Genomic DNA, 27,104 nt, shown 5'->3' on the forward strand with positions numbered 1-27,104 from the left:
CAGTATTTGTTTGGCAACATGTTAACCCAATAAAATCAGCTGTGTTCTCATTCTGAACAAACATTCAGGAAGAAAAGTAGCAGTTCATACAAATGCATTTACCTACAGCCTGGAACCCATGTGTAATTACCTGAGAAAGACTGTCCTGTTACAGATAAGAAGACACATCTGTGTACTTAAATAATAAATAATAACTAGGACTTAGGTTGATACACGTGTGTATTTACACACTGCTGCACTCCATCTGTAAAAGTGCATCAGTTGTTACCTTAGAGTAATTGGAGTTGTAAGTTGTTTTTTTTTTGAGAAACCTCATAAATATTGGAAAAAAGGATACCTTATTCCAATCTGTTTTGTCCTTTTGTGGCAGGACCATGAAGAAGAGGAGCAGGATGCATTCGATGTAAGTCTGACGAAGAACGCTCAGGGTCTCGGCATCACCATTGCAGGATACATCGGAGACAAGAACTCTGGTGAGTTAGACAGACAGATTCGCCAGGGTTTTTATGAACTTTGTTATGCTTTAGATTCCTGTCAGGTCATTTCTGAGATTTACGTAATACAGCAATAAGCCACTGAGTTTTAAACAGCTCGTACTGCTGTGCTTAGCAATTAACTGGAGTTATTCTCAGCTCGTTGGAGTTGACTTATTTATTGCTTGCTCTCTGGTGGCACTAATGTCTTCTTTCAGCTTTCCCAATGTTATACTTTGTGCTGTGCAATTTGTTGCAGAGGCCTCTGGGATATTTGTGAAGAGCATCACTGCAGGAAGTACTGTGGAACAAGATGGCCGTATCCATGTTGGAGATCAGATCATAGCTGTGAGTCAGTCACCAAAACCTGCTAACGTCAAAGAATGAGCATCAGAAAATAAGGCCTTTTTAAAGGAAAAGTTCACAAGTCTGTTTGAGATTTCACATAGTTTAAGATGAATGTGTGATGAAATAGCCAAGTAGTTTGCAATATTCCACACTAGCTTTAAGCTTCCCATACTTGTTATAACATTATTGTAGCCTTTTCCTCTGAGCTACAATGCAAAACTAAAGAAACTAAATATCTTGGCTTATCAGGCTACATTTCAGGAGCATCACAGTTTGTGAAACATTTTCGGCCAAAGTGTCCCTTTAAGCAATGAAGCTTGTTATATATATGCAGTAATATATGCAGTTCACATAATTTTTGTCTCTGAGATTTTTGATGTGGTGCTCCAGTATGTGTGTGTGTGCGTGTAAGTGTGTCTGTCTGTCTCAGATTATCTGCATGCAAAAGCAGATGTAGGCATTCCTTGACATAAACAAGTCTTCAGTTCTGCTCTTGATCTTGTTCTTCTGTAGTTGATTTTATGTGTTGTGTTACTCATGCTCATGTCTGCCCTCTGCAGGTGGACGGAGTGAACATACAGAGCTACACCAATCAGCAGGCAGTGGAGCTCTTACGCCACACCGGTCAAACGGTCCACCTCAAACTTGTCCGCCACGGCTTTAGACCAGAAGACACTCTCCTGCCGATCATACCTGTGACCACCGAGGCTAAACCAAGACAGGAGTGTGTCGCCACAGACAGCATGGATGGTAACCATCAGTCTGACCAGAACAGCAACTAATAATTAACCACATCTCTTCTCCGTGTGTATTAAAAAAATCATTTCAAATTATAGCTTTCCTATACTCCAGAGTGGGGTCATAACTCTTTATTGTAGGGCTGGTAAAGGGGAGTATCCTGTTTTTTTCTGTGTGGGTGTGCGTGGTTTTATGTGCCTGTGAATGCGTGCTTTTTTTTTTTTCTTTGACCATAATTACCACATTAGATTTAGACCCCCTAGCCAAACCCAGCCTGGAGTTTACTCATTTACTCATCCCATCATCTTCTCCTCTCCCAGCCTGTGATTACTGAGCCACAGGAGGAGAGGAAAACACAACCCAGTCATAAGACAGAGTACAGCGTTGTGTGTGTCTTTATCTCAGAAACTGAGAGGGACTAGACAGGGACATGAAGGTTGATGCGCACGCTTTAACGTGTGTATGTATACGTGTGCCCATGTAGATCCTGTGGAAGCATCCAGACATGTAGCTGCTGCTGATGTTTTGCCATGCACGCCTGAACAAAAGAAAGGTAAGAGGTTCTTGAAATTGTAATTCACCTTTACAAATTGTAGTGCTTTATTAGTATGTTAATTTCTGCTATGTTGTGGATTTCTTGCAGGCATCAAACTGAATAGCGATGAGGAAGAGGAGCTGAGGAAGAAATGGCAAAATGCTCTCGGTCCTAGTAATGAAGTTATTGTGAGTAATTTCTCAATGTAATTCAATACATGCCTATTTAAATACATTTACATACCACTTTTCTCACACACACACACACACACACACACACACACAGAAAGCATTTACTTACATTTTTAGACTTTATACCGTATTCACTTATTGTTGCGGGATTAAAAAAGGAAATGGTAGTCAATTTGATTCTCATCTGCAAAAATTTAAAGTCTGCTTAACTTTATCACATTGACTGGCCCCACCCACATTGTCCAGTTCTTCCATTCAGCACTAGACTGAACTGAACTGAAATTAAATAGACCTTATTGAACAATTATTGGAAAAAACAAAAAAAGTTTTTTTATTTATTTATTTATTTATTTTTTTATTGTAAGATAGCCTGCAGTGGTATATCAGTAAGGAGTCATTTTGAAGTAATACTGCAAAAAAAAAAAAAAAACAACATACAAGACATGAAAGCACAACAATCTTCGCGAATCAGAAATATTTTCATTAACTAAAAGATGAATGCTGATTTAAATTGTGTAATTTCTGCGGTAATTATGCACAATGCACTTAATTAGAGCCCATGCACTGTACAAGCAGCAGTGATTTAATGGTTAGCAATTTTGAGGGTTATTTTTTGTGAATTTAACAGTTTGTGTGTGTGTGTGTGTGTATGTGTGTGTGTAGGTGGTACAGGTAGAGAAATTCAGTGAGAGCAGTGGACTGGGGATCAGTTTGGAAGCGAGTGCTGGTCACCACTACATATGCTCAGTTTTACCCGAGGGACCTGTAGGACGTTCAGGAAAGCTCTACAGTGGAGATGAACTACTGGAGGTGCAGTTGCACTCAAAACCATCAACATCACCAAAATTCTCATGTTTCTTACTGACATTATCAGTGTTCTTTTTGTTTATGTGTGTAGGTGAACGGTATACCTCTTAGAGGTGAGACACATAAGGAAGTGGTGAGCATTCTGAAGGAGCTGCCCGTGTGTGTGTACATGGCCTGCTGTAGGCCCGCCCCTTTGCCCTCGACTGACAGTCAAACCGGCCAGCCACGGCTGGAAGAAGTGGCTATGGAGTCGACAGAAAAGGCATAACAAATGATTGGGTTATTATAAATTTATTAATAGGTACTACTTAATAACTAGTCCATTTTAGTACGGACCAATTTAGTTTGAAGCTTTTGCATTTTTAAATGAGCATTTTTTTGGCATCTTGCATGTGTATTCATCTTTAAGACCAATCCAGTTTAATAGCTGCCAAATTTGCCCTCAGATGGATTACATCAGATTATGTTATACAGGTGGACAGATTATAACCCTAGCCCTACTGCAGAGACACTGACACCGATAGGGAGAGTAGAGAGTCAAGACACCAATTACATCCAATAGAACAGGATTATTTTATTGGTTATTGTTTTTCACTTCAATAAATAATAGGTAGACATTGTTATGTTCATTTTTTGAAGGACCTTGACGATGATGAGGACTTCCTTGTGCCTGGCGATTCAGAGACGAGCCTAAGAGATCTCGTGCAAGAAGAGACTGTGGGAACTTCATTGGCAATGTGGGAGTCAGAGATCCAGGACATTGAGCTGGAGAAAGGAGAACGTGGACTGGGTTTTAGCATCCTAGACTACCAGGTAAGAGACAGATAAGAGTCTCAGTGGCTGTGATGATGGAAGTTAGAGGGTCACAGGGGATTTGAATAGTTAGGCTATTTGAAAAGGATATAACTCTGACTACAGGCAAGGTCTGAAATTAAATAGATGTTAAAAAAAACTGATACAACGAGTAGAATGAGTATGGAGAATGGGACATTTTGGCTTGAATTTTGGAGTGAGTTTAATGGCCAAAGCCCTTAACAGTAATAATAGACAGGGATAAGATAAGTGGTGTATAAAAACAGCTTGTTCTGATTATGTTCATGTCTGGTTTGATATTAGTGGAGAAGGTGTGGTGTGTTCTTTCTCTGACACTTCCCAGCAACTTTGATAATAAAGATACTGCAGTTCACTGATAAAATTACAGTCAGCATAACTTATGAAGGTCTTCATAACCTTTATAAACACACTGTAGCCATGTAGGACTGGATTCTGACATCCCTGATCTTGATAATAAAGTAGACACGGCTATTTAAATTTCCTTATAAGGTGGAAATATGCATAGTGTCTGAATAAACCATGTAACAATGTGCTGAACATGGCCTGGGGGAATTTGAGCAACCTTATGTCTTTGACTTCAGTTGCAGGTACATTGTAAAATAAAGTAGGCATTTGTGTATATTTTCCCTTAAAATAAGAAATGTTTCCATCAGAGTCCTCGTACATTTTGGAGATTTAAATATTTCTGGAACTATTTGAGGAACTATATAGTTCTTGGTTTGCTTTTACAGCACATTGCAGTTCTGACATTTCAGTGCACAGGAAAATTACATCACCACCGTGAACATGAATGGAGATTGAAGCTGTTCTTATTGCATTTGCTTTTTTCACAACTACATTGTTAATATTAATGCAGCTTTTTCAACCAGCTTTTTACAACAAATGGTGTGTCACTAGAATCATGTACATGCACACACTCCTATGTTGTTTTGAACACAACATTTGTATAAAGTCTTTCATTTATCTGGATCCCGTCTGATGTAAAACAAGCTTTAGTAATTGATAGTTCGCTAAATGCAGGTTTTTAGGATTGGTCATTCTGTGAAGTTTGTGTTTGACCAGTCAGCGATGTCCAGAACTGTAAGCTCCACTTCTATAGTTCCCAGTTTGCAGATAAAATTCTTCCAATGGAAAAATGTTTCATTCCTGAATTACAGTACATTCCTGAATTATTGGAAAGTGCCTACCACGAAACTCAATTAGCACATATAACGCAATATAGCGCATTTAACAATGGACTTTGTCACAAAGCAGCTTTACAGAAATAAATACATTCAAATTAAATTAAACCAAAATAAATTGTAACTCCCTGAGACGATATGAGGAAGAAACCTTGAGAGGAACCCGACTCAGAAGGGAACCCATCCTCATCTGGGTACTAACGGACAGTGCAATTAAATAAATCCTTTCTATAATGGTGTACTAAATGGACAAATAGTGCAGTTGTGCAACCAGTAAATTCATCATGGTTTTCACAAGAAGTCTGGTTTGTTAAACCTATCCACTGTCCACTGATGGAGTCCTAAGTACAAAGCTGCTTGTGGCAACCGCAGCCCCAAAGTCACCACAGTACAACTCCCCATATGAGATCCTCCGAGCCATATCCACAGCCCCCAAAACGTGTCTTTACTGTGTGTCTATGCGTGTGTGTGTGTGTAAAGGACCCTATGGACCCAGCTAAGACTGTGATCGTGATCCGATCTCTGGTGCCTGAAGGTGTGGCTGAAGTGGACGGACGTTTGTTGCCAGGAGACCGGCTGATGTATGTCAACAGCATCAACCTCGAGAGTGCTAGTCTGGAGGAGGCAGTTCAGGCACTGAAGGGGGCCAGCTTAGGCACCGTCCACATTGGAGTAGCCAAACCACTGCCTGTAAGACCCAACTACATGTTTATGACAATTTGCGTGTGTGTGTGTGTGTGTGTCAATGTGTGCGTCTATGGGCATGCTTCTTTCTGCTATAGAAGCCTGTGCTTCAGTAACCTGATTCTTCTACTGGTACTTTAAATATTTCATGCTCTAGGCAGAGCCCTGCATGTGCCTGAATCTTAAAGCTCAGTGTTTTTGCTTCATTTGAGCAAAAATGAATTTGATGTGCGTGTATTATTCAGCAAAAGGACAGTTTAAATCTCACGTTTGACACCTTTTTTTTTCTGTAACTCTGGATCTTCTGAAAGCCATTCCTGCTTTTCATTGTGGTATCATTTTTCCATTCCTCCCCTATACACATGCAGACTCTCATTCTCTCAAGGACTATGCAAACGGTGGGTTGGCATCTACATTGCCAATATTTAACTTCGCATTCCTAAAGCCTTTCTCAGAACTGCAGTTTTGTTGAAGTTCATCTAAAGTGGAAGTAATACTTTCAAGCTCACATGCCACATGGCTAAGATCCAGAGAACGAGAAAGATCCACGATAATACATTTTAATTCTCTCTACTAAATTTCCAACAAATCTGCTGTCTGTAGTTTATAACCCAAATCAAATTTAAATCAAATCAGCAGTCAGTGATCAGAATTAGAATTAGTCGTCTATCTAACATGCCTTGCACTACTAATTTACTCAATCAAACATGACTATTAATCAAATAATTCTTCTAAATCCAGAGCAATCTAACGCAATAAACATCATCAGGTTTGTCAGGAAGAGTTGCACATGTGCTTATTGCTCAGAAAAGTTTTACAGCACTCTTTTCGCAGACTCCCTCCTCTATATTCTCGGCTCTGTTGTGGATGGAGAGAGATGAGGAGGAGGAGGAGGAGGAGGAAGAAGTCTTATTCCGCGCTGAGCCAGTACTGGTCAGTGCTTATGGGACATGCTGTTATCAAAACCCTTCATAATTAAGGAATAAAACATTTGGGGGTGTGCTGTTATACGGAAACAATCAACAACATGGTGGTGTGATGAATGGAAGTTACTGGTACCACCATGAAGTTGATCATTTTCCAATAACAGCATGCAATGAAGTGTTTTATTCTTCTTATACCACAGCAATTTGCCAACAATTACAATTTTTTAATTTATTAATAATCTACGTCATACTTTTTTAACTGCTTATAGTAACATTTAATGTGGTGGAAGATTCACAGGGCAAGTTAATTCCTTACTCACGTTATAGCAGTATAAACAGTCATTCCCTCACCAGCCTCTATTTTTTTCTCTTTAAAAGTTAATAAAACAAAAAATGCAGCTTGTCCTGTTACCGAGAAACCTGGAAAGCACAAAGTTCTCTCGCCTTTTCTGTGGCAGAAAACATACTGGCTGTTACAAAGTGCTGACACTGGAGACTCCTTTAAGAAATATTTAATTAATGATATAGCAGCATATCAATAATGATATGCTTTTCTTAGATAATGGTGTTTAGTGTTTTTAGTGCATTAATATAAACCTGTGATTTGAATTACTGTCAGAGCTTTGCTGTGGTATAAATGAAAATCATTTCTGATATTCTGATACTTTAAAGGAAGTTACTAGTGCAAGGCAAAATTAAATTTGATCAAAGTAAATATAAATATATTGGACATCAGAGAATTAGGCTTCAGGATCATAACATTAAAACAGAAAACAGCAATGCTCAAATGAACAATCTACATCTATATGAGAAAGTATAAAAGTCTACCCATGCTTTGAATTAACAGAAGTAGACACACACAGTATATGCCTGGAGCCTTGGTATAAATCTGCTTAAGATTGAATCTGATTAGCATGACTGACATATTCCAGATTGACACTAGCGATGTGGACTTGTCAGACGACAAGTTCGATCGTCATTACGACGCTGAGGAAGACGACACGTTTCAGGCGTCCATGATCGCCCTTCACGGAAGCACCTGCAGTGCAGATCTCACCTATCAGATGGCCGTGCAAGCCTCCACCCCTCAGGTATTTATAGCCAAGCAAAGTTTTTTAGCACAAACAAATGAGTAGAGCTACTAATTTTTTATCTCTGTGTTTTTCATTAGTAACCCTACCATTTTCCTGATAGAGCCATGCCCCAGTCATTCTGTGCCACCCACTTTGTCCTCTGGGGAGCATATCAGCTAGTGTATCATCATTTGAAAGCCACAATCCCCTCTCTAAATTATCCCTCTCTCACCCAAATGACCCCCATGACCCACTGAGTGACATTATCTAAAGCAGCCCATTCCCACCTCCCATTCTCAGTAAACACTTCAGCCTGCCGTTTTGTCTCCTGTATAATGGCTCTCTGTGCCGACATTTGGGGCTATATTGCAGTAAGGCCCATCAACCCCGATTTTATTTGAGACTTTATTGGTCCTCGTGGGTTCGGTTACTGTTGAAATTTAGTGCAGAGCCTTTGCTGAATCAGTTAGAGAAATGGAGCTGTGTTATAGCTGTCTGAAACGCTGCCAGAGTTAGTAATGGGGGTATTTGGCCTGTGTGATTATTGTCATTTATCCTCCATTGGTTTGTGAACAAACTTCACTACATCATTGGTCCAGGTGTTGATTAGATGATTACCAGCCCTACATTTGGTCATAAGTGGGATCATAAAGCTTGTGCTGTAGTGTGAAGTTAACATGTTGTCTTATCTAGAGAAATGCTCACCTGGATTCGTTCATGGACTATCCTTTTATGACGGCATCTGAAATCGGAGAGCCATTTTCTCCTGAGGAGAAGGGAGCATCTGTAAGGCTTGAAGCAGGGACCGGAAGACTTGGCTCCACCCACTCCAGTCTGATTATGGAAAATGATTTAGAGAGAATGAACTCCATGGACCCACTGATGTCAAAAGCTGGGATTTGTAGAGCAAACACTGCTTCCACTTGTAAAGAAGAGAAGCTTGCAACAACATTATATAGAGAGATGGGACCAATCATGCCAGAGATCCAAGGGCGAGTGCATGAAGGTGGTTATGTTCGTGCTTCTCAAGAGGAGGTAAACAGTTCTGTATTAAATATTTTCAACTGCCAGACAACTTATGTTGTTTTCAGGAGAGAGGAGAGAAATTATTATCACAAATTGACCAAAAGCACAGATAAAACAGTTCTGTTCTATACAATCCTCCCTTCCTTTCCCAACCCTGCCCATCCCATTAGAAACTATGTTTACTCTAGAGCCTTCCAGGTAGTTTTCACCTCTCTCTGGACTACATGACCTCGCCTTGAGCGGTAATTTTTGTGTTTTTCCTGGTGTGATTTTGTGTTTCTGTGCAAAACCTGCAGGAAGATGATTTCCCAATGGATAAAACTCAAGAGGAAGAAACAGATCAACAAGAAATGACTCCAGGGAGCAATTTTGAGAGGACCATCACTGTTGTCAAGGGCAACTCAAGTTTAGGTATGTTATTTATTAATCTCAGCTAACCTTATATATCCTTTTAAGATTTTTATATAACATCCAGCATATTTTGTTTTGCTATGAAATACAGCACCAAGACTCATATGTGTTTTTACCTGTAGCACAGGTGATGCATGTCAATGTTAACTCTGTTCCAGGTATGACAGTGAGCGCAGTGAAGGATGGCGTGGGTATGCTGATCCGCAGCATCATTCACGGCGGGGCCATAAGCAGAGATGGACGTTTAGGTGTTGGAGATCTCATTCTCGCCATCAACGGCGAAGCAACCGGGAACCTGACCAACGCACAGGCACGCGCCATGCTGCGCAGACACTCACTCATTGGATCTGACATGGGGTGAGGAAGAAATGTGTATGAACAAATAATCACAAAGCCTTACAAATGATTGTGTTGCCATTTAAAACCTTAGTTTACACAACACATGTAAATATACTGCATTTCACTAGATATACACCTTGTAAAAGTGTACACATTAGATATTTATCCAAAATATTTTTGTGATAATTTAAATCATAGACCATTCCACATACATAGTTACTATTATTTTATTATTATTATTAAATTTTACTATATTATTATTAGTGTAACTTCTCTGTAGCACAAGTCTCTGTAAACCAAAGCTCATTCCTATCACGCTCCATTTTAAACACTTTAAGCTTATCAGTGACCAGTGGTGATGCCACTGTAGGTCCTACATGCAGAAACCTTTATACCTTTATGGTTTCTGTGACTTTGCAAGAGGATTGGTTGAATTATGAAACACACTTTAGTTGCTCGAGTGCTGCTGACTAAACCTCCTGTATCAGCAGCAGCACTTAAACAAATTTCACCATTTCTAGATCTTCAGTTGCTCCGGAAGAGGAGCTCTGCCCCTTTTATATGTGAGTATGTCTAACTCCTACTGAGTGCACAGTCTTAATTTGGGTGTGTCTGTCTCACTGCATGTCTAACTCATTCTTTTTATGTGCTAATCCAAATTATCCATATTAGTAGAGCAATTATTTTCTGATAATATCCGCCAAATTGTCATTATGATAACTTTAAATTTGTAGCTTAGGTACTTCATATGCAAGTTAAATAGTTTAGCAATAACTACTATAGTTTAGCAATAGCTACTAAAACATAACTAAACTACTGTAGAGCTAATTAGATAGTTTTACCCAATGAGAAACATTAAGCGTAGCATAAATGCATCCTTTTTATCTAAGCTATTTTTCTTACAGGGTCACATACTTGCATGACAGGGGAAGTTTTGCCTTCTGAAGCGTAATAGTTGTACTTTGTGGATAAATCTGTTTAACTACTCTGAGGAAGTCTTAACACTCGTAGTGATTAAGTTCAAATTCTAATTTGATGATTCTGCTGCTCGTATCTGGATAATCTCATTACCAATGCAACTACTTACACTCTAGCCATATCTCATCTACACCTAGCATGCAGTTATGTGTCTGATGGCATCCTCATTACTACTGTCACAGTACTCTGTTTATTAATATGCTTGCTGAATCATTTAAATCCATGGGATTGATTTCATCATAAACAAGCCATGGGGATTGAAACCTGCTGTTTGATAGACTGTTTGTTCAACTCTGATTCACTTAACTCTGATTCATTTTGTTTGTCTCAACTCTGATTTATTTCACTTTTCTCAACTCTCATTCATTTTACTTTTTCTTTTTACTTTTACTAAACTGATTCATTTCATTCTCTTAACTCTAATTCATTTCAGTTCACTTAGGTTTGATTCATTTCACTTGTCAACTCTGATTCGTTTCACTTGTATTAACTTTGATTCATTCAGCGTTTCTTAACCTTGATTCATTTCACTTGTTTTGACTCTGATTCATTTCCTGTTTCTTAACTTTCATTCATCTCACTTTTCTTAATTCAGCTCCATTTTGTTTGGATGAACACTGTTTGACTGAATTTTTGTCGTGCCATGTGTTTGCATGCTGCACTTAACCATTCCAATGGGATTTGATTCACTTCTGTTAGATCTGTCATCTTTCTTTACAATATTAAAATCTCCCAAAATGGTTGATTGTTGATTTAATTCCTGAACCAAGTCCTCTTACCAAAGTGGCTCTTTAATTAACTTATGATTAAACTCTCATGACTTTTGAAATGCTTATGTATTTGGCATGGCAACAAAATCTTGGCATATCTAAGATTCGTTACACAGGAACATGGCATGGCAAGTTTTTCAAGACATTATTTGCAATCACACTTTGGGCTGTGATAGGCAGAAAACTCATTAAATCCAGAATATGCTTGTCCAAAGACAAGCATGCCACTGAATACTAATTATTTTAACAAGGTTAGAATTTAATCTCCAATACAATATCTACTTGCAAGTAAAAGTTAAATAATTACTATAATTAGCTGTTCACTTTGTCTTTGGGGTATTTTTAAAACTCGTGATGATGACATATCTAATAGCCGAAATGTACTTGAGTGTGTGTGTGTGTGTGCGCTGTGTTTGGTTTGCTCATATATGAGTGTGTGTGCATGTGATTAGGTTGATGTGAATCTATGCTTTTGTCCATGTTTCACAGCATTACCTATGTACCAGCGGAGTATTTAGAGGAATACAAGGCTATTAAGCAGGCCAAGGATAATACCTTTGCTGTGGATGCATCAAGCACACCAAGGTAATCGCATTTGAGTAAGCGTTGAGTAAAAAAAAAACATTGCTTTAACAAAATGAGCATCAACTAACTATTGCAATATGTTCAGGTCTGTAGCAGAGCTTCCTGAGAGGGAGGATGGTGAAGGGGAGGAGAGCGAACTACAGACAGCAAACTTCAACAACTGGAACCAACCAAGGAAGTGAGTACAAACACACACACACACACACAGCCACATGTGTCCATACTCACAGTTACACGCACACAGAAGAATATCCAGAGCTAAGCAATTCCGTGTAGGCAATATTTAAAATTTCCTAATATAAAACATGTAATGAAAACTGTGTGTGTGTGTGGTGTGTGTAAAGGGTGGAGCTCTACAGGGAAGCAGGAAAATCTCTGGGTATCAGCATCGTTGGTGGGCGAGGCATGGGCAGTCGCCTGAGCAACGGGGAAGTGATGCGGGGCATCTTCATCAAGCACATCCTGGAAGACAGCCCTGCGGGACGCAATGGTACTCTGAAAACCGGAGACAGAATAGTACAGGTAACACACACACACACACACACACACACACACACACACACAGACACAGACATCTGATATAAGTTAATGCAACGATAATGACAATTGCTGGTATGATGTTACACTGCACAGGAAGTAAGCTATCATGGCAACCTGTATCAGCTCATCTTCCATGACACTTTTATGACACGCTCATATCAGTCTTATGACACAAGGTTAAATGAGTGTTGTCTAAATTTAAAGATTTGTATAAAGAAACACACAATGTAAACGTGTTTATATTTATATTTCGGTGTGTGTTTCAGGTGGATGGTGTAGATCTGCGAGATGCCAGTCATGAGCAGGCTGTAGACGCCATTCGTAAAGCTGGCAACCCTGTTGTGTTTCTGGTGCAGAGCATTATCAACAGGCCCAGGGTCAGTGAATGCGCACACACACATACACACACACACACACGTGCGCTCTCAATTATGTATTCTTTTCCACTGAGGTCCTGGAATCTTTCTAGGAGCTAAAGGGTCCCGAAATATCCCTGAGTGATTGCAGTGAATATGTCATTTAATCTTTACACATTTCCTGTTAACAATAAGTCAGTGTCACTTTTTAACTCAGCTTTGCCTTCACAAAGCACAGTTTCATGCTTGGAGCTTTTTTTCTGAGAACATCTGATAATATACATACCTTAGCAGTTGAATACAGTAGTGCTGGCCATTTATGAAGCTCACTATTTTGTGTGTGTGTGTGTGTGTGGGTGTATATGTGTGTGCTCACCATTTCAAATACTACTGTTATCCAAGGTACACAATTACATCTGTTATTCCTAATGAACTGACAGCTTAATGAGAAGCCAAAGCTTTTTGTTAAAAGGGTATGCCATGACCCCTCTAATTCACTTATCGTACTAATGGAGAAAATTTGGGGGTCTTCCAGGTTTGGAGTGCTCTAATGGCAGATGTACTGGAATGAACGGGACGATTAAAGTATATTAGACAGGAAATGTGCACCTCAGCCTTTCTAGAGAGTTTAAAGCACGTTTGAACTCATAAACCTGATCTTAAAATGATTAATTCCGTTCAAACTCCTAATTCTGATTACACAGGTTGATGTGTAGCATATTTGCCCTCTCTCTCGCTTCCTCACATCCCTCCCCAAATCTCTAAACCCAACTCTGTAACATCTTTCTTCATGTTTATCTGTAGAAAAAAACACTTTAACGCTTCCCTCTGTTAGCATGTCAGAGAATTTCCATTCCACGTTTTCTACCTCGGGTATCTGTCTGCATCTCTTGTTCATCTCTGTTCTGCTAAACTGCACAACAAATTAGCCAACAAATTATTTTTGAGCGCTCCAACAGGAGGAGAAGTCAAAGCTGGATTTAGACAATGGAAACCATTTCAAGAGTATCCTGAGCCTTTGTGGTCTCTCATGTTTAACTTTTAAAACTTTTAAAAGTGAAGTTTTTTTATTCTCACTGCAGTATCAGCCTACAGATTTCGTTCTTCTGAACTATGAAATTGTGAAAATTTATGAAATTATTTCCTTGTTTTAAATAACTGTCTTGTTTTAGCTGATAAAGCAATCCAGTTGTTTTGTACTCCTGTCTTGAGGAGCACTCATAGTGTAATTTGTTGGCCCTGCACACTGCAGTGGGATTTGCAGAGGATTTAGTAGTGCCTTAACATCCTGTCTTGTGCTTGTAGAAGCCACCTGTTCCCTTTCTGCAGCTAAACAGCAGCACTAACGCACCAGGCCGCTTTATAAACACCCTACCTCAGGTTAGAGCAACACTGAGTGTGTGTATGTTTGTATGTGTGAATATGTCCTAATTCACAGGTGTATAATAGAGGCTCATACGCTGAATTCACCACTATAACCGTTAACAATCATGCACTCTGTTACTATTCTGAGTCCACTGAAACACACGATTCATTCAAGAAAGCAGTTTTAACATCAAGAAATACAGTTATTCAGGGCTCGAGTGTTTAGACCTGCACATTCATTTTAGATCTACGATCACACCCAACTTCATTTCATCATCAATTCACACACACACACATCACTTATTCCCTGTTTTGATGCTGGGGGTGAAGAGCGCTGTGTAACCTGTTGCTCAATAATCTCTCGTAAGTGCTCAATTGGATTGATCAGGTACCAGAGGAGAACATACCCCATGATCTATATATAATTTTCACTGAATAAAGTATAATTTTCATATTCAGTAAACCATTCAGTGAGCCCTTGTGCCCTGTGGATGCGGGCGTACTCATCCGGGAAGAGAACACGCCCACCAGGATAGAAATGTTTCATCATAGGGTAAAGGTTATGTACTCCAGTATCTACATACCGTATCACTGTTGAAAGTTCGATTCTGATTAGTTAGAATGTGTTGATTAATTTTCTACAACAGCAGATCTGATAGTAGCTCTAGCTGAAAGGTTTATATTAATACGCTTGTTCTAGTATGTAATTGTTTTACATTCTTACACAGGAATGTGTATGGAAGCCCATCCATATAAACAGAAAAAAAAAAACACAATCACTGATATTTTGATTATAATCACTTGAATTTTCTTGTGAGGAGACGTTTATTTAGCATTTTTGAAAGGAGTCTCCAGTATATGGGGAATAAAGCACTTTTTGGCATGTTATTGGAAAATAATCAACTTCAGGGTGGCATCAGCAACAGCCCTGTCATGTTTTGTTCCTAACATAAATTAAGTTGATGAAGTTACAATGAAATAAAACAACTTAGACCCAGTTGTTGGCCTTAGAATATTCTGGAAAGGAGTCATCATAAATTACAGTGAACAGGAAAGATCATTTCTCAACTTTTCCAATGATTCCAAATAGCACATAATGTTTTTTTGGCAACGTGAGTTCAGTGTATCTCGGATTTTATTTACAGTGAAAGTCCTGTAACTTGATGCTCAGTGTAAGGCTTGTAAAGGCCCAAGCCAGATGTGGAGTCAGTGAGACTCTCTACATCACGCCACTGCAGCTGTCTCTGTGCAGATGGCCACTAAAACTCTTCATTATTTGAAAGTCTCTAAACAAGAAGGATAAACCACTGGAGCCACTCCTTGCCAGCAGTCTGCCATTAAAGAACGCTTTAATTATGCTGGATGGCCTTGTTTGGAGAGTTACATACTGCTAGAGAGGCACATTGACAGTGTTATTGCAGCCGTTATAAATGAAGAATCTCTTTCTGCTCTAGACACATTTAAGTGCTTTCACGTCTTTTATTTAATCACTGTACTTGTATAACAGACATCGGCAGCAGACTCCGTCGAGGGCAGAACAGCGCGGGTCTCAAACCCCAGCAACAAGGTCAGTATTTTGTAGTAACAAGAAATATGTTGATGCAGTTAGCTCAAATTGCATTTAGAAAGTTCATGAAGGGGGATGTGGTTCCTATTTCTTGGTTTAATCTAAAATCTAAAAAATGAAATAAAACAGACTAAAATAGGAGTTATGGCAGATAGATTTTAACTAAAAGCAATGCATATATCAGTGTGTCCTCTATCTGTAGTCTTCGTGTCTCTTTCTTTCTTGTATCTCTCTCTCTCTCTCTCTCTCTCTCTATTCTGTGTCTTCTCTGTCTCCCTCACGGGTGCTGCTTGCTCTTTCTCTTTTCTCTGTAGGATGTTGAGAGTCACAGTAGGCTTTTCCTCCGTCTCTCCCCAACTAACCCTTTCACCCCCACTCCATTTAAGGTTTGTGCCTCAGTGTGTGTGTGTGTGTGTGTGTGTGTGTGTGTGTGTGTGTGCGCGCACGTTCTCGCTCCATGTAACATGTATGTGGTGTGAGGAATTTAATCAATTATGCGTTTCACATTGGCTACACTTGCATGTGGCCCTAACAGCCTTTCTGTTTCTGTGTGTCTGTTTGATACTCATTGTAAAATGATTTCTGAGAATAGGCTGCCAGATAACGGGGCAATTTCCAGTTACCCGTGCTGAAAACTAAACAAGGTATAATTTCAATAATTATAGCTATGGCGTATTTCTTTTAGACGTTGGATATTGAGGCTGATTCTTGGTTGTGAAGATTCATATGCAGTGGTTTATTGATAACAAAATAAAAGTAAGCAACATCCGATACAAGAAACTTTACAGGAAACATGCAAACTAAGTGCAAGGGGTAATTCAAAAACATACCCCCGAGAAACAGTGCAAGGTCAAACACGCTGAGTACAGGCTAATTGCTAGAAACCACAGCTTGGACCTGCAACAGTAAACATGCCTGGGTTCTCAGAGTCGGCCTAACAAGCTGTATGTGAATCTAATCAGTAATCATGTTAAATATCTGGAGAATCTAGTGATTCTACTAGCATAAATTTATTAGCTAAATCCCATGGTTTGGTTGCCTGGAAACCTAACTGACTAAACTACATAGTGGTTGCTAATGTAACGATATAGCATATGACAAGATAGTTACTAGTTAAGTACATTAAAACAGACTAAGGGAAATGAATTAGTATATGATCATGTAGCACATGTGCTTTGCCTTCTGGGAGGGAGGGATGGAATACTCTCACTCCCTTGTCAATCAGAGCAGCATTAGCCAATCATGGGCATCTCTGAGCTCAAGTATGTGGAAGAGGGTGGATAGCTCTTTCCTCTGAATGTCTTACGCTGCCCTGTGACGCAGCATGAGCAGCAGTTAGAAATAGATGCAGTTATTGGCTTCATGTGTCTCAGAGGAAGCACATCATAGCCTTCATCATGCCCGGTTGCTAGATGTTATAGGTTAAAGAAAATTATTTTAGGTTTTCTGTTTTTTTTTGTTTTTTTTTAAACACATTCATGTGTCTGTATTGTAGTAGGACATACATTGTCCTACTAGTAACAGCACAATACAAATTATAAATAGGCTAGTGGAAATATGAAACTTTGTTTTTGGTCCATTAGTTTGTATAACTGTGGAATTGCCCTTAAATAATCTGCCTTTTGCATAACATGAGTGTTAATGATCTTCATTTTGCTTAACCTGTAGTTTGTAATTATAGCACACATCAGTGGTAAGTTCAGCTTTACCCCACTGGCTTTGGTGAACAATGTGGAGGTAAAATGTTGTTTTGTGAGGAAAATGATGATGATGGGCGTGGTGGTGATGATTATGATGATGACAGTGATTGAATGAATGGCACTGGTTCTGTGCAATAAAACTGCTTGCTTTAAGACTCCAATCAGGAGTTGGCTTTAAGAGATCATGGTTAAAAAAAAAGTGTCTGCAAATTAAACAGATTCCTGATTATGGTTTTCAGAAGTTATTTATATATCCTGCTCTTTCCATTTAATTTAATAAAAAAAAAAAAGTGGTACATTTTATTGGTATGTATACACTGTGTTTATTTTATCTCTCCTCTTGTTGCTATGGCAGCTGAATCGAGAGCCAGGGAAAATTTCCCCGACGATGCCGTTCCTCTCAGTGCCACGCATAGGCGAGACGGACACGGACACGCTGACCGAGGTCCCTGATCATCTCACTCTTTCTCATGACACGGTGGAGGAAGAGGAAGATGAGTTTGGCTACACTTGGAGTAAGTCATGTTTCAGTAATTCTGCAATGACGAGCGCATCGCCACCAGAGGGCAGTGTGGTCACACTAGACTCACACCAGAACCACCGGGATATTATGATAAAGCATGCCATGGTTTTTGAAGTATTAAACCTGCTCTGATCATTGAAATACTGCCCAAACAAAATTTTAGAAGGTGCTAAAGGCAATGATAAATCAACAAAAATACAGCCCTGAGGTTGTCCTGCTGTATATAACCTATAAAACCCACTTTAAAATAAATCAGTTAGTGTTTGATAGCACGGCCTGCAGTGAGATGTGATTACTTTGTGTGCAAGCAGAAAAGGTGGTCGAGCGTTATGGGAGTCTGCCCGGTGTGTTGCATATGATTGAGCTGGAGAAGGGAAGAAGTGGTTTAGGCCTGAGTCTGGCAGGGAACAGGGATCGCTCAAGAATGAGTGTCTTCGTAGTAGGCATCGATCCCAATGGAGCAGCTGGGAGAGATGGACGCATCATTGTAGGAGATGAGCTGCTGGAGGTGAGTCCTGATGCTTAGACAGATATTTGTTTAACGTTGTTACTTGCTGGTTAAAATGCAATTTAGGACATTTCTCTCTGAATTGGTCTCCTGTAAACTATCCAGTAGAGAGCAGCGTAGTCGGTTCCTTATTTAACTCACTGTCTTTGCAGATCAATGGTCAGATTCTGTATGGTCGCTCCCATCAAAATGCCTCATCCATCATCAAGAGCGCCCCATCCAAAGTCAAAATCATATTCATTAGGTGAGTCAAAAAAGGATCTGTCAAATGAAAACTGTTCCATGTCTATGAAAAATGTATTTTTTTAAAAAATAAAACCATTTTGGAAAGAGTTAGGGGTACTCCATATTTTAAATCTGTAGTTCAAAGTGAAATGATATTACTGGCAGCTTTGGGAGGCCAAATAGTACCAAATAATTCTAACACAAATCGATTTTCTTGACTGATCCGTTTCAGTTCTCTGAAATACTGTGTATGTTTAAAAGTTTATTATCACTGTACAGAGTCTTACACAGTTTCACTGTCTGTGTATGCGTGTTTCAGAAACACGGACTCTCTCACTCAGTTGGCTGTCATCCCAGTGAAAGAATTCGGAGATGTCCTGGACACACAGCCAGAGGTAATTGCATAAACTGTATACATGTAAGAAATCAAAGACTTATTATAGAAGTGTGCTGTTAAGGGAAAATAATCAACAACTCGTTACTGTTTCCACCCTGAAGATGATTATTTTCTTATAACTAAAGATCCCATAGTAATTTATTCTTTCTTATTTGAGTCTTCAGCAATCCTGTGAGCATATGTCTTGTGGTCAGCAACAATGTTAAGTTAGTGAACAAGACTGTAATTTTAGCATTATAAAAGTACTTATTTTCTGTGAGAATTTGTTTCTTTTTGATAATCCACCATTTTTCTCACAGTCCCAAACATGTGTCTCTCTCATCTCCTCACTGTGTCCAAATGTGTCCAGAGTAAATGTGTCCTCTCTCTCTCTCTCTCTCTCTTTCTCACACTCCCCCTCCCATTTCTTCTTTTCTTTGTCAGCACACAAGATGTTTTTCATTGACATGAATGCATCCACCCTCCCACATTTGCAGATATGCATACCACACCCACACCCACTCATGCTATGCATTACATTACTTGTGAATTTGTATACTGATTCTAAGATGATTCCAGTAATACTGTAAAAATATTATTATAAACCACTCTTTTACTTTTGTTTCTAAGTTTTCTTTCTATATAATGCTTGCATACACACTTGAAAGGACCAGCAAAATGTATAGTGCAGATATCTTTTGCTATTTGGTCCCCACAAGTATAGCGATACAAGTTCAAACAGATCTCACACAGTCTTTGCTCAGCCATACATTATGCACAAGACAACAGCAAATATATTCATCTCCTCTCTGCAACTGAGTATATATCACAATCATCCTTTCTTTAAATGCAAAACAGGAAGAGGAAGGACTGGTGTTTAGTGAGGAGGACAAGAATGGCATGATCATTCAGGATGTTAAAGAAGATGGAGCAGCCATGAAGGTACAGGCAAGTCAAGACCTATTCAATTTAATTCAGCATTAATATACAGGTTCCCTCGCTTGTTTTTTTTCTGCTGGTGAAAATTGACATTGAGAGTGACTCAAAGAGTGACTATGCCAGCAGCATTCTTCTCACACTCGCCTGCCTGTGTCACACTTGACCAGAATGTTGCCATGCCGGCCTGTAAAATGTTAACAATTTCCTGCTTGATATTCTGCCAAACTTATTTATTGCTGTGACGTAGCATGTAGATGTCATGGTGCACAAACTTTATCTTCTATTCAATAGTGTGCTCCATTGCTGTGGTTATTTTTTGTTTGTTTATCCCTAAGATGATATGGATAATAATTTTGTGGCTAGATTTAGGGCTAGGTGTTTAACATACACCATAGCATTGAGCTAGAGAAAGCACCATGCCTTGATCCTGATACTGAGTCCTGAAATCTTGAGTATCAACCAATACCAATCCAGTGTTTTTGTTGTTGGTGTTTTAAAAAAAAAAAAATTATTTTTTTTACTTTTTTTTCACTCTAAGCTTTGAAATGGACAATTTCTTACAATTACATTATTACAATAAGTGCACTGTAAATCTAAAAGGGCATTTCTGTGAGAGTCTTTTATCTAATCTGCCCCAGCTTTAGCAACTTTACTGTGCTGACTGGCTCATTTTCTGCCCTTTGTTCTTACCGCATCATGACCTGTCGTCCTGCTCCTAGCAACTCCTGCACACGCTTTGCTAAATACCTAGCTACTCTGTGTTGTTATGTTAACAACAGCAAGTGTCTATTGTTATTATCTGATGACCTACTAAACATCACTAAGCTGTGTTACAGAATCAGTTTAGATACTGATACTGGATGATATATCGATGCCATTTTTGCTATAGTAAATAAGTAGTGAGTGTATGTGTGTGTTTGTCCAGGAGAGTAGTACACAACCAGGAGATAGACTGATGGTAGTAGATAATGAAATGCCACAGGACCTCTCTGTGGAGAAGGTAATATGCACACCATCTATAGAATATATCTATATGTAGATTTATTTTGTCAACTACAAGAAATTGTATTTTGTTATGCTGCAGGTAACGTCACTAGTGAGCAAAGCGAAGAGCTCAGAGAAGCTCACTCTCTGTACAGATATCCACACCCCAATATCAACCTCATCCAATCAGACACGGAGACTATCAGACCCAGCGGTGGTCACCAGCATGCCTCTGTCCTTGACACCACCAGAAATGGAATCAATCAAGAGTGAGGAAGTCAAAGACGAACATTTTATGGTTAAAAACTTCACCTGCAATTTATAGTTATAGATTATTATGGCTATGGTGTTTCAGGTTCCAGCAGATCATCCACCCCTGCGACCTTGGCATCCGACCCTGTGACCTGCCCCATAATCCCTGGTTGTGAGACTACCATTGATATCTCTAAAGGAAGGACAGGACTCGGCCTCAGCATTGTGGGTGGCTGTGACACACTGCTGGTAAATGTTCAAATTATTTAGTTTTAGGTATGTAAGTATATGGGTGTGAGAAAGAGTGAGTACTCATGATACAGGTCTGATCTGTTGCTTGCAGAGTGTTAATGTCAAAATGCTTCACAGGGCGCTATAATAATTCATGAGGTGTATGAGGAAGGTGCTGCTGCTAAAGATGGAAGACTCTGGGCAGGAGATCAGATCTTAGAGGTACTGTTCAGTCTAAAATATTTAAACACTAGCAATATATTAGCATCTGTGCAATACTGAAATATCACTATTAGGATAGAACACACGTACAGCTTTCAAACATCACCATCGAAGTAATATATATAAAATATTACACGTAATGTAGCATCCTGAATCTCTCAGAACTACAATTTTCTTTGTAAGAAAATAGCAAACTCGTTGTCATCCACATATCACTAGGCAACGATTATATGATGGTTGGTGTAGTTACGTGTCGTGAGAGTTATCTCGATCTGTTCTTGTTGATTTCAATCCAAACATTTTAACGTATGCCAGCCCACAATATATTCCTTTCTGCATAATTATTACATATTATTCACACTTTCTTTGTTTAGTGGTGATACAGTGAAGCATAAATATAGGCTACACTAAGCAGTTATTTATGCTAGGTGTCATGGTTATGCAGTCTTGAGGAGCCTTCAGTTAGACTGTGATCGAGTTTTTTGACTCTTTTCTCTTCAGGTGAACGGTATTGACCTGCGCACAGCGTCCCATGACGAAGCAATAAACGTGTTGAGGCAGACACCACAGCGAGTGCGTCTGACTGTGTTCCGTGATGAAGCACAGTACAAGGAGGAGGAGCTCTGGGATGTGCTGTCAGTGGAGCTGCAGAAGAAACCAGGCCAAGGCCTCGGACTCAGTATCGTCGGAAGAAGGTACCGGAGTGAACTGGAGTGAAGTGTTATAGTCATCGATATCATACCAAGCACACCTACTAAACACAAACTATACCATTTACCCACAATCTACTGTATATAAAATATAACCCCACCAACTCTAATGTAATAGAAGTTTGGTTTCATATTTAACATTTGTTTTTTCTCAACTGCCAGCTTTTTTGGTCACAACTTTTCAGAAAAGTGTCAACTCAGGTCAAGCACTTTTTAATCTCCCAACCAATCAGGTCTTGGGGGAAAGCAAGAAGACAGAGGACAACATGCCACTGAAAAAACTGTCATATAAGGAGATTTATGACTAGTTTGAAACTGAAAATATTTCAGTGCCAATATTCCAGTGTTGCAATGTAACTAAAAAAAATAACAACTTTCCTATTTTTTCTTCTCTTGATAAACCAATCTTTCTTTTACTCTATCTAATCTACATAACAGGTTAGGTCATTACAAACTAGTACTGGTAAAAAATGTATTAAAACGTTCACATCCTCCATTTTTTCCTCCTACAGGAATGATACAGGTGTGTTTGTGTCTGACATTGTGAAGGGAGGCATTGTTGAGAGTGATGGCCGGCTCTTGCAGGGAGATCAGATTTTGTCTGTTAACGGTGAGGACGTACGGACAGCAACACAGGAGTCTGTTGCCGCCCTGCTGAAGGTAACAAACCGAAACACTTTTCATTTACATAAAAACAATGTTTCTGTACCATATTTATAGTGTAAAGCCAATATGTCCTGTTTGCTGTGAATAACCATACGAAATTTAATCAATGCAAGATCATTGCACTGGACATGAGATTTTGCATTCTGTCTCTATTTAGTGCTGTGTTGGTCCAATCAATTTGGAGGTGGGTCGCTTCAAGGCAGGGCCGTTCCACTCAGAGAGACGCCTGTCTCAGGGCAGTCAGGTGGGTCGCTACTTTGGAAGTTCTTTACTTCTTTGAACCACTTTTGCTGTTTTTATAAAGCATAGTTTGAAGCCTGTAAATTAAATGGCTTGTGTGTGTGTGTGTGTAGTTAAGTGAAAGTGGAAGCTGTAAAGCCAGCCAGCTCTCTTTCACTGGTTCTGGCAGATCACAAGAAGACTTTGAGAACTGCCACAGAAGTCACGAATGTGAGCAAAAACACAATCCTCAGATAAAGATCTGAATACGTGCACAGCACAGATTTTTACTTACTCAGCACATGTTCTGTGTTCTCTCTCAGCACTGGACCAGGACAGCCGAACTGTAGAGCTCTCCAAGGTAAAAGAGTTACTGAACGGATGGATGGATGGTAGGGTAGAGAAAGGAAAGAATAGAAAGAAGGAAGGAAGGAAAGAAAGAAAGAAGGAAATGAAAAGATAGGAAGGGAATGGAAATAAATGGAAGGAAGGAAAGAAAGAAGAAGGGAAGAAAGGGAACAAAAAGGAGGGAAGGAAGGAAGGAAATGAAAAGGTAGGAAGAGAGAGAAGGAAAAGGAAGGAAGAAATCAACTGGAGAGTAGGGAAAGGAATGGAAAGGAAAAAAGAAAGGAAGTGAAAAGGAAGGAAAAGGAAAGAATGAAGGAGAAAAAAGAAAATGAAAGAAAAAAGGGAGGAATGAATGGAAAGGAAGGAAGGAAGGAAAGACAGAAGGAAGGAAGAAAAAGGGGGGATGAAATTTTAAGGAAAGAAAGAACGAAGGAAGGAGGAAAAGGGGAGGGAGGAAGTAAGGAGGAAATGAGGAAAAAGAAAGAAAGGGAAAGGAAATGAACTACTGAGTTTGATGTGACACTGACCTTACAGATGTTGTGCTCTCTGTGTGTGTGTGTGTGTGTGTGTTTCAGGGTCCATCCGAGTCCCTGGGGATAAGTATAGCAGGTGGAGTGGGTAGTCCTCTGGGTGATGTGCCCATCTTCATTGCCATGATGAACCCAGCTGGTTTGGCTGCACAGACACAGAAACTCAGAGTATGTATGTGTGTGTGTGTGTTTTTTTCCCATCCATACTATTCTGAGACAGTTGTGTTATGATTTAAATCAGCAGTAGTCCATGCTCTTTACCTGTCAGTCTTTCTCTCTCTCATTGCTTCTGTGACACAGGTTGGTGATAGGATCATATCAATCTGTGACACATCTACTGAAGGCATGGCCCACAGCCAAGCTGTATCACTGCTGAAAAACACCACAGGAACCATACGCCTGCAGGTGTAGATACGCAAATATGTGCACACACACACACACACACACAAACACACGTTATCTTCTGCACTGAGATGCAGTACTCACGTGTTGGCTAATATTTACTCACAGGTTGTCGGAGGTGACACTACAGTAACAGGTCCTGCTCTGGATCAAACATCTGGTCTCACCAGCAGCAGCATCTTCCATGATGACCTGGGGTGTGTATGAATACACAACCACCCACTCACACACACTCACACACACAGCTCTGATCAAAAATTAAGTATGATTACTTTTAAGTATGCATACAAAATCAAACTATTCTCTTGTTTTGGAACAAGTTAATAACACAACACTGGACTCTCAAACAAGAATAAATTGAATCTTCACTTCCTGGAAGCTCCAGCTGCTGCAGCTTTTTAAGGTTTCACGCTAACCAAGTGATCACAAGTGCAAATCTGGTTATGGCTGAATGTAATCTGGGGGTGTCAGAAGATTAATGTGCATTCACTAAAATTATTGATTGTTACCATAGAAACAAACTCCTTATTCTGGCTGGCATTCAGTCTACACACTAAGAGCAAGCTAACAAAGCAGGCAAATCAAACAGCTGCCCTGTTAACTTTAGCTGACAAGCTAGATAGCTAATCTAACCACTTACCAACAATCAGGTGGCAAAGCTTGTGTTACTCAGACATGAACAGAATGCTTAAAACATAATTTTAATGTCAAAGTAGAAGGTATTGATGTCTGGTAACTCCTTTTTTAATTGCAATTCATTCTTTTATGTGATCCACAAAAGGGAATTATTCTAAACAGGGTTAATAGAGATACTTGAAAGGCTTAAAGATGTTTTAGGGCTTAAAATGAGCAATATCATTATTATTATTACTTTTTTAATCATTTTTATTTGAACCATCTTTAGTGTTAATTGCGATTGCATGTGTGTCTCTACAGTCCTCCTCAGTGTAAGACGATTAGTCTGGAGAGAGGGCCAGACGGCTTGGGCTTCAGTATAGTGGGAGGGTTCGGTAGTCCCCATGGCGACCTGCCCATCTATGTAAAAACGGTGTTTGGAAAGGTACAAGGCTTTATTACAAGTCAGAATTCTGTATCGTATGTAGAACTTTAATATAAAAGGAAATCTATCTTGTATGTTGATACAAATGTGTGTGTGTGTGTTTGTGTGTGTGTGTAGGGTGCAGCTGCAGAGGATGGGCGTCTAAAGCGTGGGGATCAGATAGTTGCAGTCAACGGTCAGAGTTTAGAGGGAGTCACGCATGAGGAGGCTGTCGGTATTTTAAAAAAAACCAAAGGGACCATCACGCTCACCATACTCTCATAGGACACTAAATTATACATCATCATATTAAAAAACACTGGCTTATGTTACACACTGTGACCTTTTAACATTAATACTGTAAATATCCAGTACTGAAACATTTTTTTATTATGATCATCCGTCATTATTTATTCTTTTACTAATACAACAGATGCTGTTTCAAATTCTTTACCTTCACACTGTTGGGAGATGATTAATGATGAATAACGTATCTACTGTTTTAGCTTCATGCATCAGTAGGTAGTGGGAGTTAGGAACATATGAATTAAACTTTGGGGTGCAATTAATCCGAGCATATAGAAAATACCATACAGCAGCTACTGAATAGAGTCATGTGACTATTTTTATGTAATGTTGTTAGCTATATAAAATGTAGTTAGCTTTAGCTACTTTTTAAAGCAGATCCTACTTTGGCAGCTTTGCCTGATCTACTTTAGAGTTTTTATTAGACAGCAGGTTTTGGCAGTTTACCCAGCACTGCTTTCTTTCGCTTCTTGAATAACACTTCAGGCAACAGTTTTAGTCCCAGACTGCAAAAAAACAAAACAACCTAGACTACATTCTTACAGCTAGTATTACTGATCGTACAATTCATGTGGACAACTGATTAGCCATCGATACTGTGCGTTATTTATACAACTGGGACTGTGAGACATAAATGTAAGTATTAGAGAGAAGGAGTCTAACCAGCACGCAATAGCGTTTTAAATTTGTTAGTGATACAGAGTTCTAGCTGTTAATACACACTGTGTCTTCGTGTAGAGCTATTTACAGTATTTTTGGATTGGATTTTGAAATGGAAGGAACATTGTTTTTCAGTATATTATGTATCTATCTGTAAGCATTTTAGTCAATGTTACTAATTTAGAGAGATTACACACAAGCAATAAACATTTCTAAAACCAGTACTGAGTTTTTTCCAGAGAAAAATAAAAGTTACCTCCAATCAAATCCCTTCATTCTATTTTATCCCACATCATAAAACAGGCAGAGAAATTTGTTTAACAAAAATGGATTTTATTTCAGAAAAAAAAAAAAAAAGCCTATCTTTTAAACTGAGGAAAGGACAATGCCTTTCATAAGAGCATATACATAAAGTCCTGGATAACCGACTCCTGTGTTCCAAGTTTTAATGGTCTCATTAACAGCCTAAGGATCATTCAAGACATTCATTGTTCCCAATACTCCACTAGGGGGCAGAGCAGAGTTGTCTGATCCGGA

The 27,104-nt window shown here is 39.2% G+C and overlaps 1 protein-coding gene across 6 annotated transcripts in view; it reads left to right on the plus strand.

Annotated features, from left to right (window-relative positions):
* LOC113545751 (multiple PDZ domain protein) overlaps positions 1–26,788 on the plus strand; it is a 42,029-nt gene extending 15,241 nt beyond the window's left edge. Inside the window, exons 9-48 of one of the 6 annotated variants that reach the window (XM_026945283.3) lie at positions 371–473; positions 733–821; positions 1,382–1,571; positions 2,044–2,112; positions 2,203–2,282; positions 2,949–3,095; positions 3,184–3,354; positions 3,732–3,905; positions 5,588–5,797; positions 6,626–6,724; positions 7,650–7,808; positions 8,484–8,825; positions 9,113–9,227; positions 9,386–9,584; positions 10,088–10,129; positions 11,804–11,899; positions 11,985–12,077; positions 12,244–12,421; positions 12,706–12,816; positions 15,668–15,727; positions 16,042–16,113; positions 17,783–17,942; positions 18,262–18,458; positions 18,611–18,702; positions 19,003–19,078; positions 19,918–20,007; positions 20,924–20,998; positions 21,083–21,251; positions 21,338–21,483; positions 21,604–21,687; positions 22,189–22,382; positions 22,910–23,057; positions 23,221–23,307; positions 23,417–23,513; positions 23,606–23,643; positions 24,206–24,328; positions 24,461–24,565; positions 24,671–24,759; positions 25,499–25,622; positions 25,740–26,788. In XM_026945283.3, the coding sequence (XP_026801084.3) occupies positions 371–473; positions 733–821; positions 1,382–1,571; positions 2,044–2,112; positions 2,203–2,282; positions 2,949–3,095; positions 3,184–3,354; positions 3,732–3,905; positions 5,588–5,797; positions 6,626–6,724; positions 7,650–7,808; positions 8,484–8,825; positions 9,113–9,227; positions 9,386–9,584; positions 10,088–10,129; positions 11,804–11,899; positions 11,985–12,077; positions 12,244–12,421; positions 12,706–12,816; positions 15,668–15,727; positions 16,042–16,113; positions 17,783–17,942; positions 18,262–18,458; positions 18,611–18,702; positions 19,003–19,078; positions 19,918–20,007; positions 20,924–20,998; positions 21,083–21,251; positions 21,338–21,483; positions 21,604–21,687; positions 22,189–22,382; positions 22,910–23,057; positions 23,221–23,307; positions 23,417–23,513; positions 23,606–23,643; positions 24,206–24,328; positions 24,461–24,565; positions 24,671–24,759; positions 25,499–25,622; positions 25,740–25,886 (5,040 nt within the window). In that variant the 3' untranslated portion in view covers positions 25,887–26,788. The remainder of the gene's footprint in view (positions 1–370; positions 474–732; positions 822–1,381; positions 1,572–2,043; positions 2,113–2,202; positions 2,283–2,948; positions 3,096–3,183; positions 3,355–3,731; positions 3,906–5,587; positions 5,798–6,625; positions 6,725–7,649; positions 7,809–8,483; positions 8,826–9,112; positions 9,228–9,385; positions 9,585–10,087; positions 10,130–11,803; positions 11,900–11,984; positions 12,078–12,243; positions 12,422–12,705; positions 12,817–15,667; positions 15,728–16,041; positions 16,114–17,782; positions 17,943–18,261; positions 18,459–18,610; positions 18,703–19,002; positions 19,079–19,917; positions 20,008–20,923; positions 20,999–21,082; positions 21,252–21,337; positions 21,484–21,603; positions 21,688–22,188; positions 22,383–22,909; positions 23,058–23,220; positions 23,308–23,416; positions 23,514–23,605; positions 23,644–24,205; positions 24,329–24,460; positions 24,566–24,670; positions 24,760–25,498; positions 25,623–25,739) is intronic. The other 5 variants (XM_053230785.1, XM_053230786.1, XM_026945286.3 and 2 more) reach the window with 5 other exon arrangements.
* Positions 26,789–27,104: the final 316 nt, after the last annotated feature.

Source organism: Pangasianodon hypophthalmus, chromosome 28, assembly GCF_027358585.1.
Source record: "Pangasianodon hypophthalmus isolate fPanHyp1 chromosome 28, fPanHyp1.pri, whole genome shotgun sequence".
Classification (NCBI taxonomy): Eukaryota; Metazoa; Chordata; class Actinopteri; order Siluriformes; family Pangasiidae; genus Pangasianodon; species Pangasianodon hypophthalmus.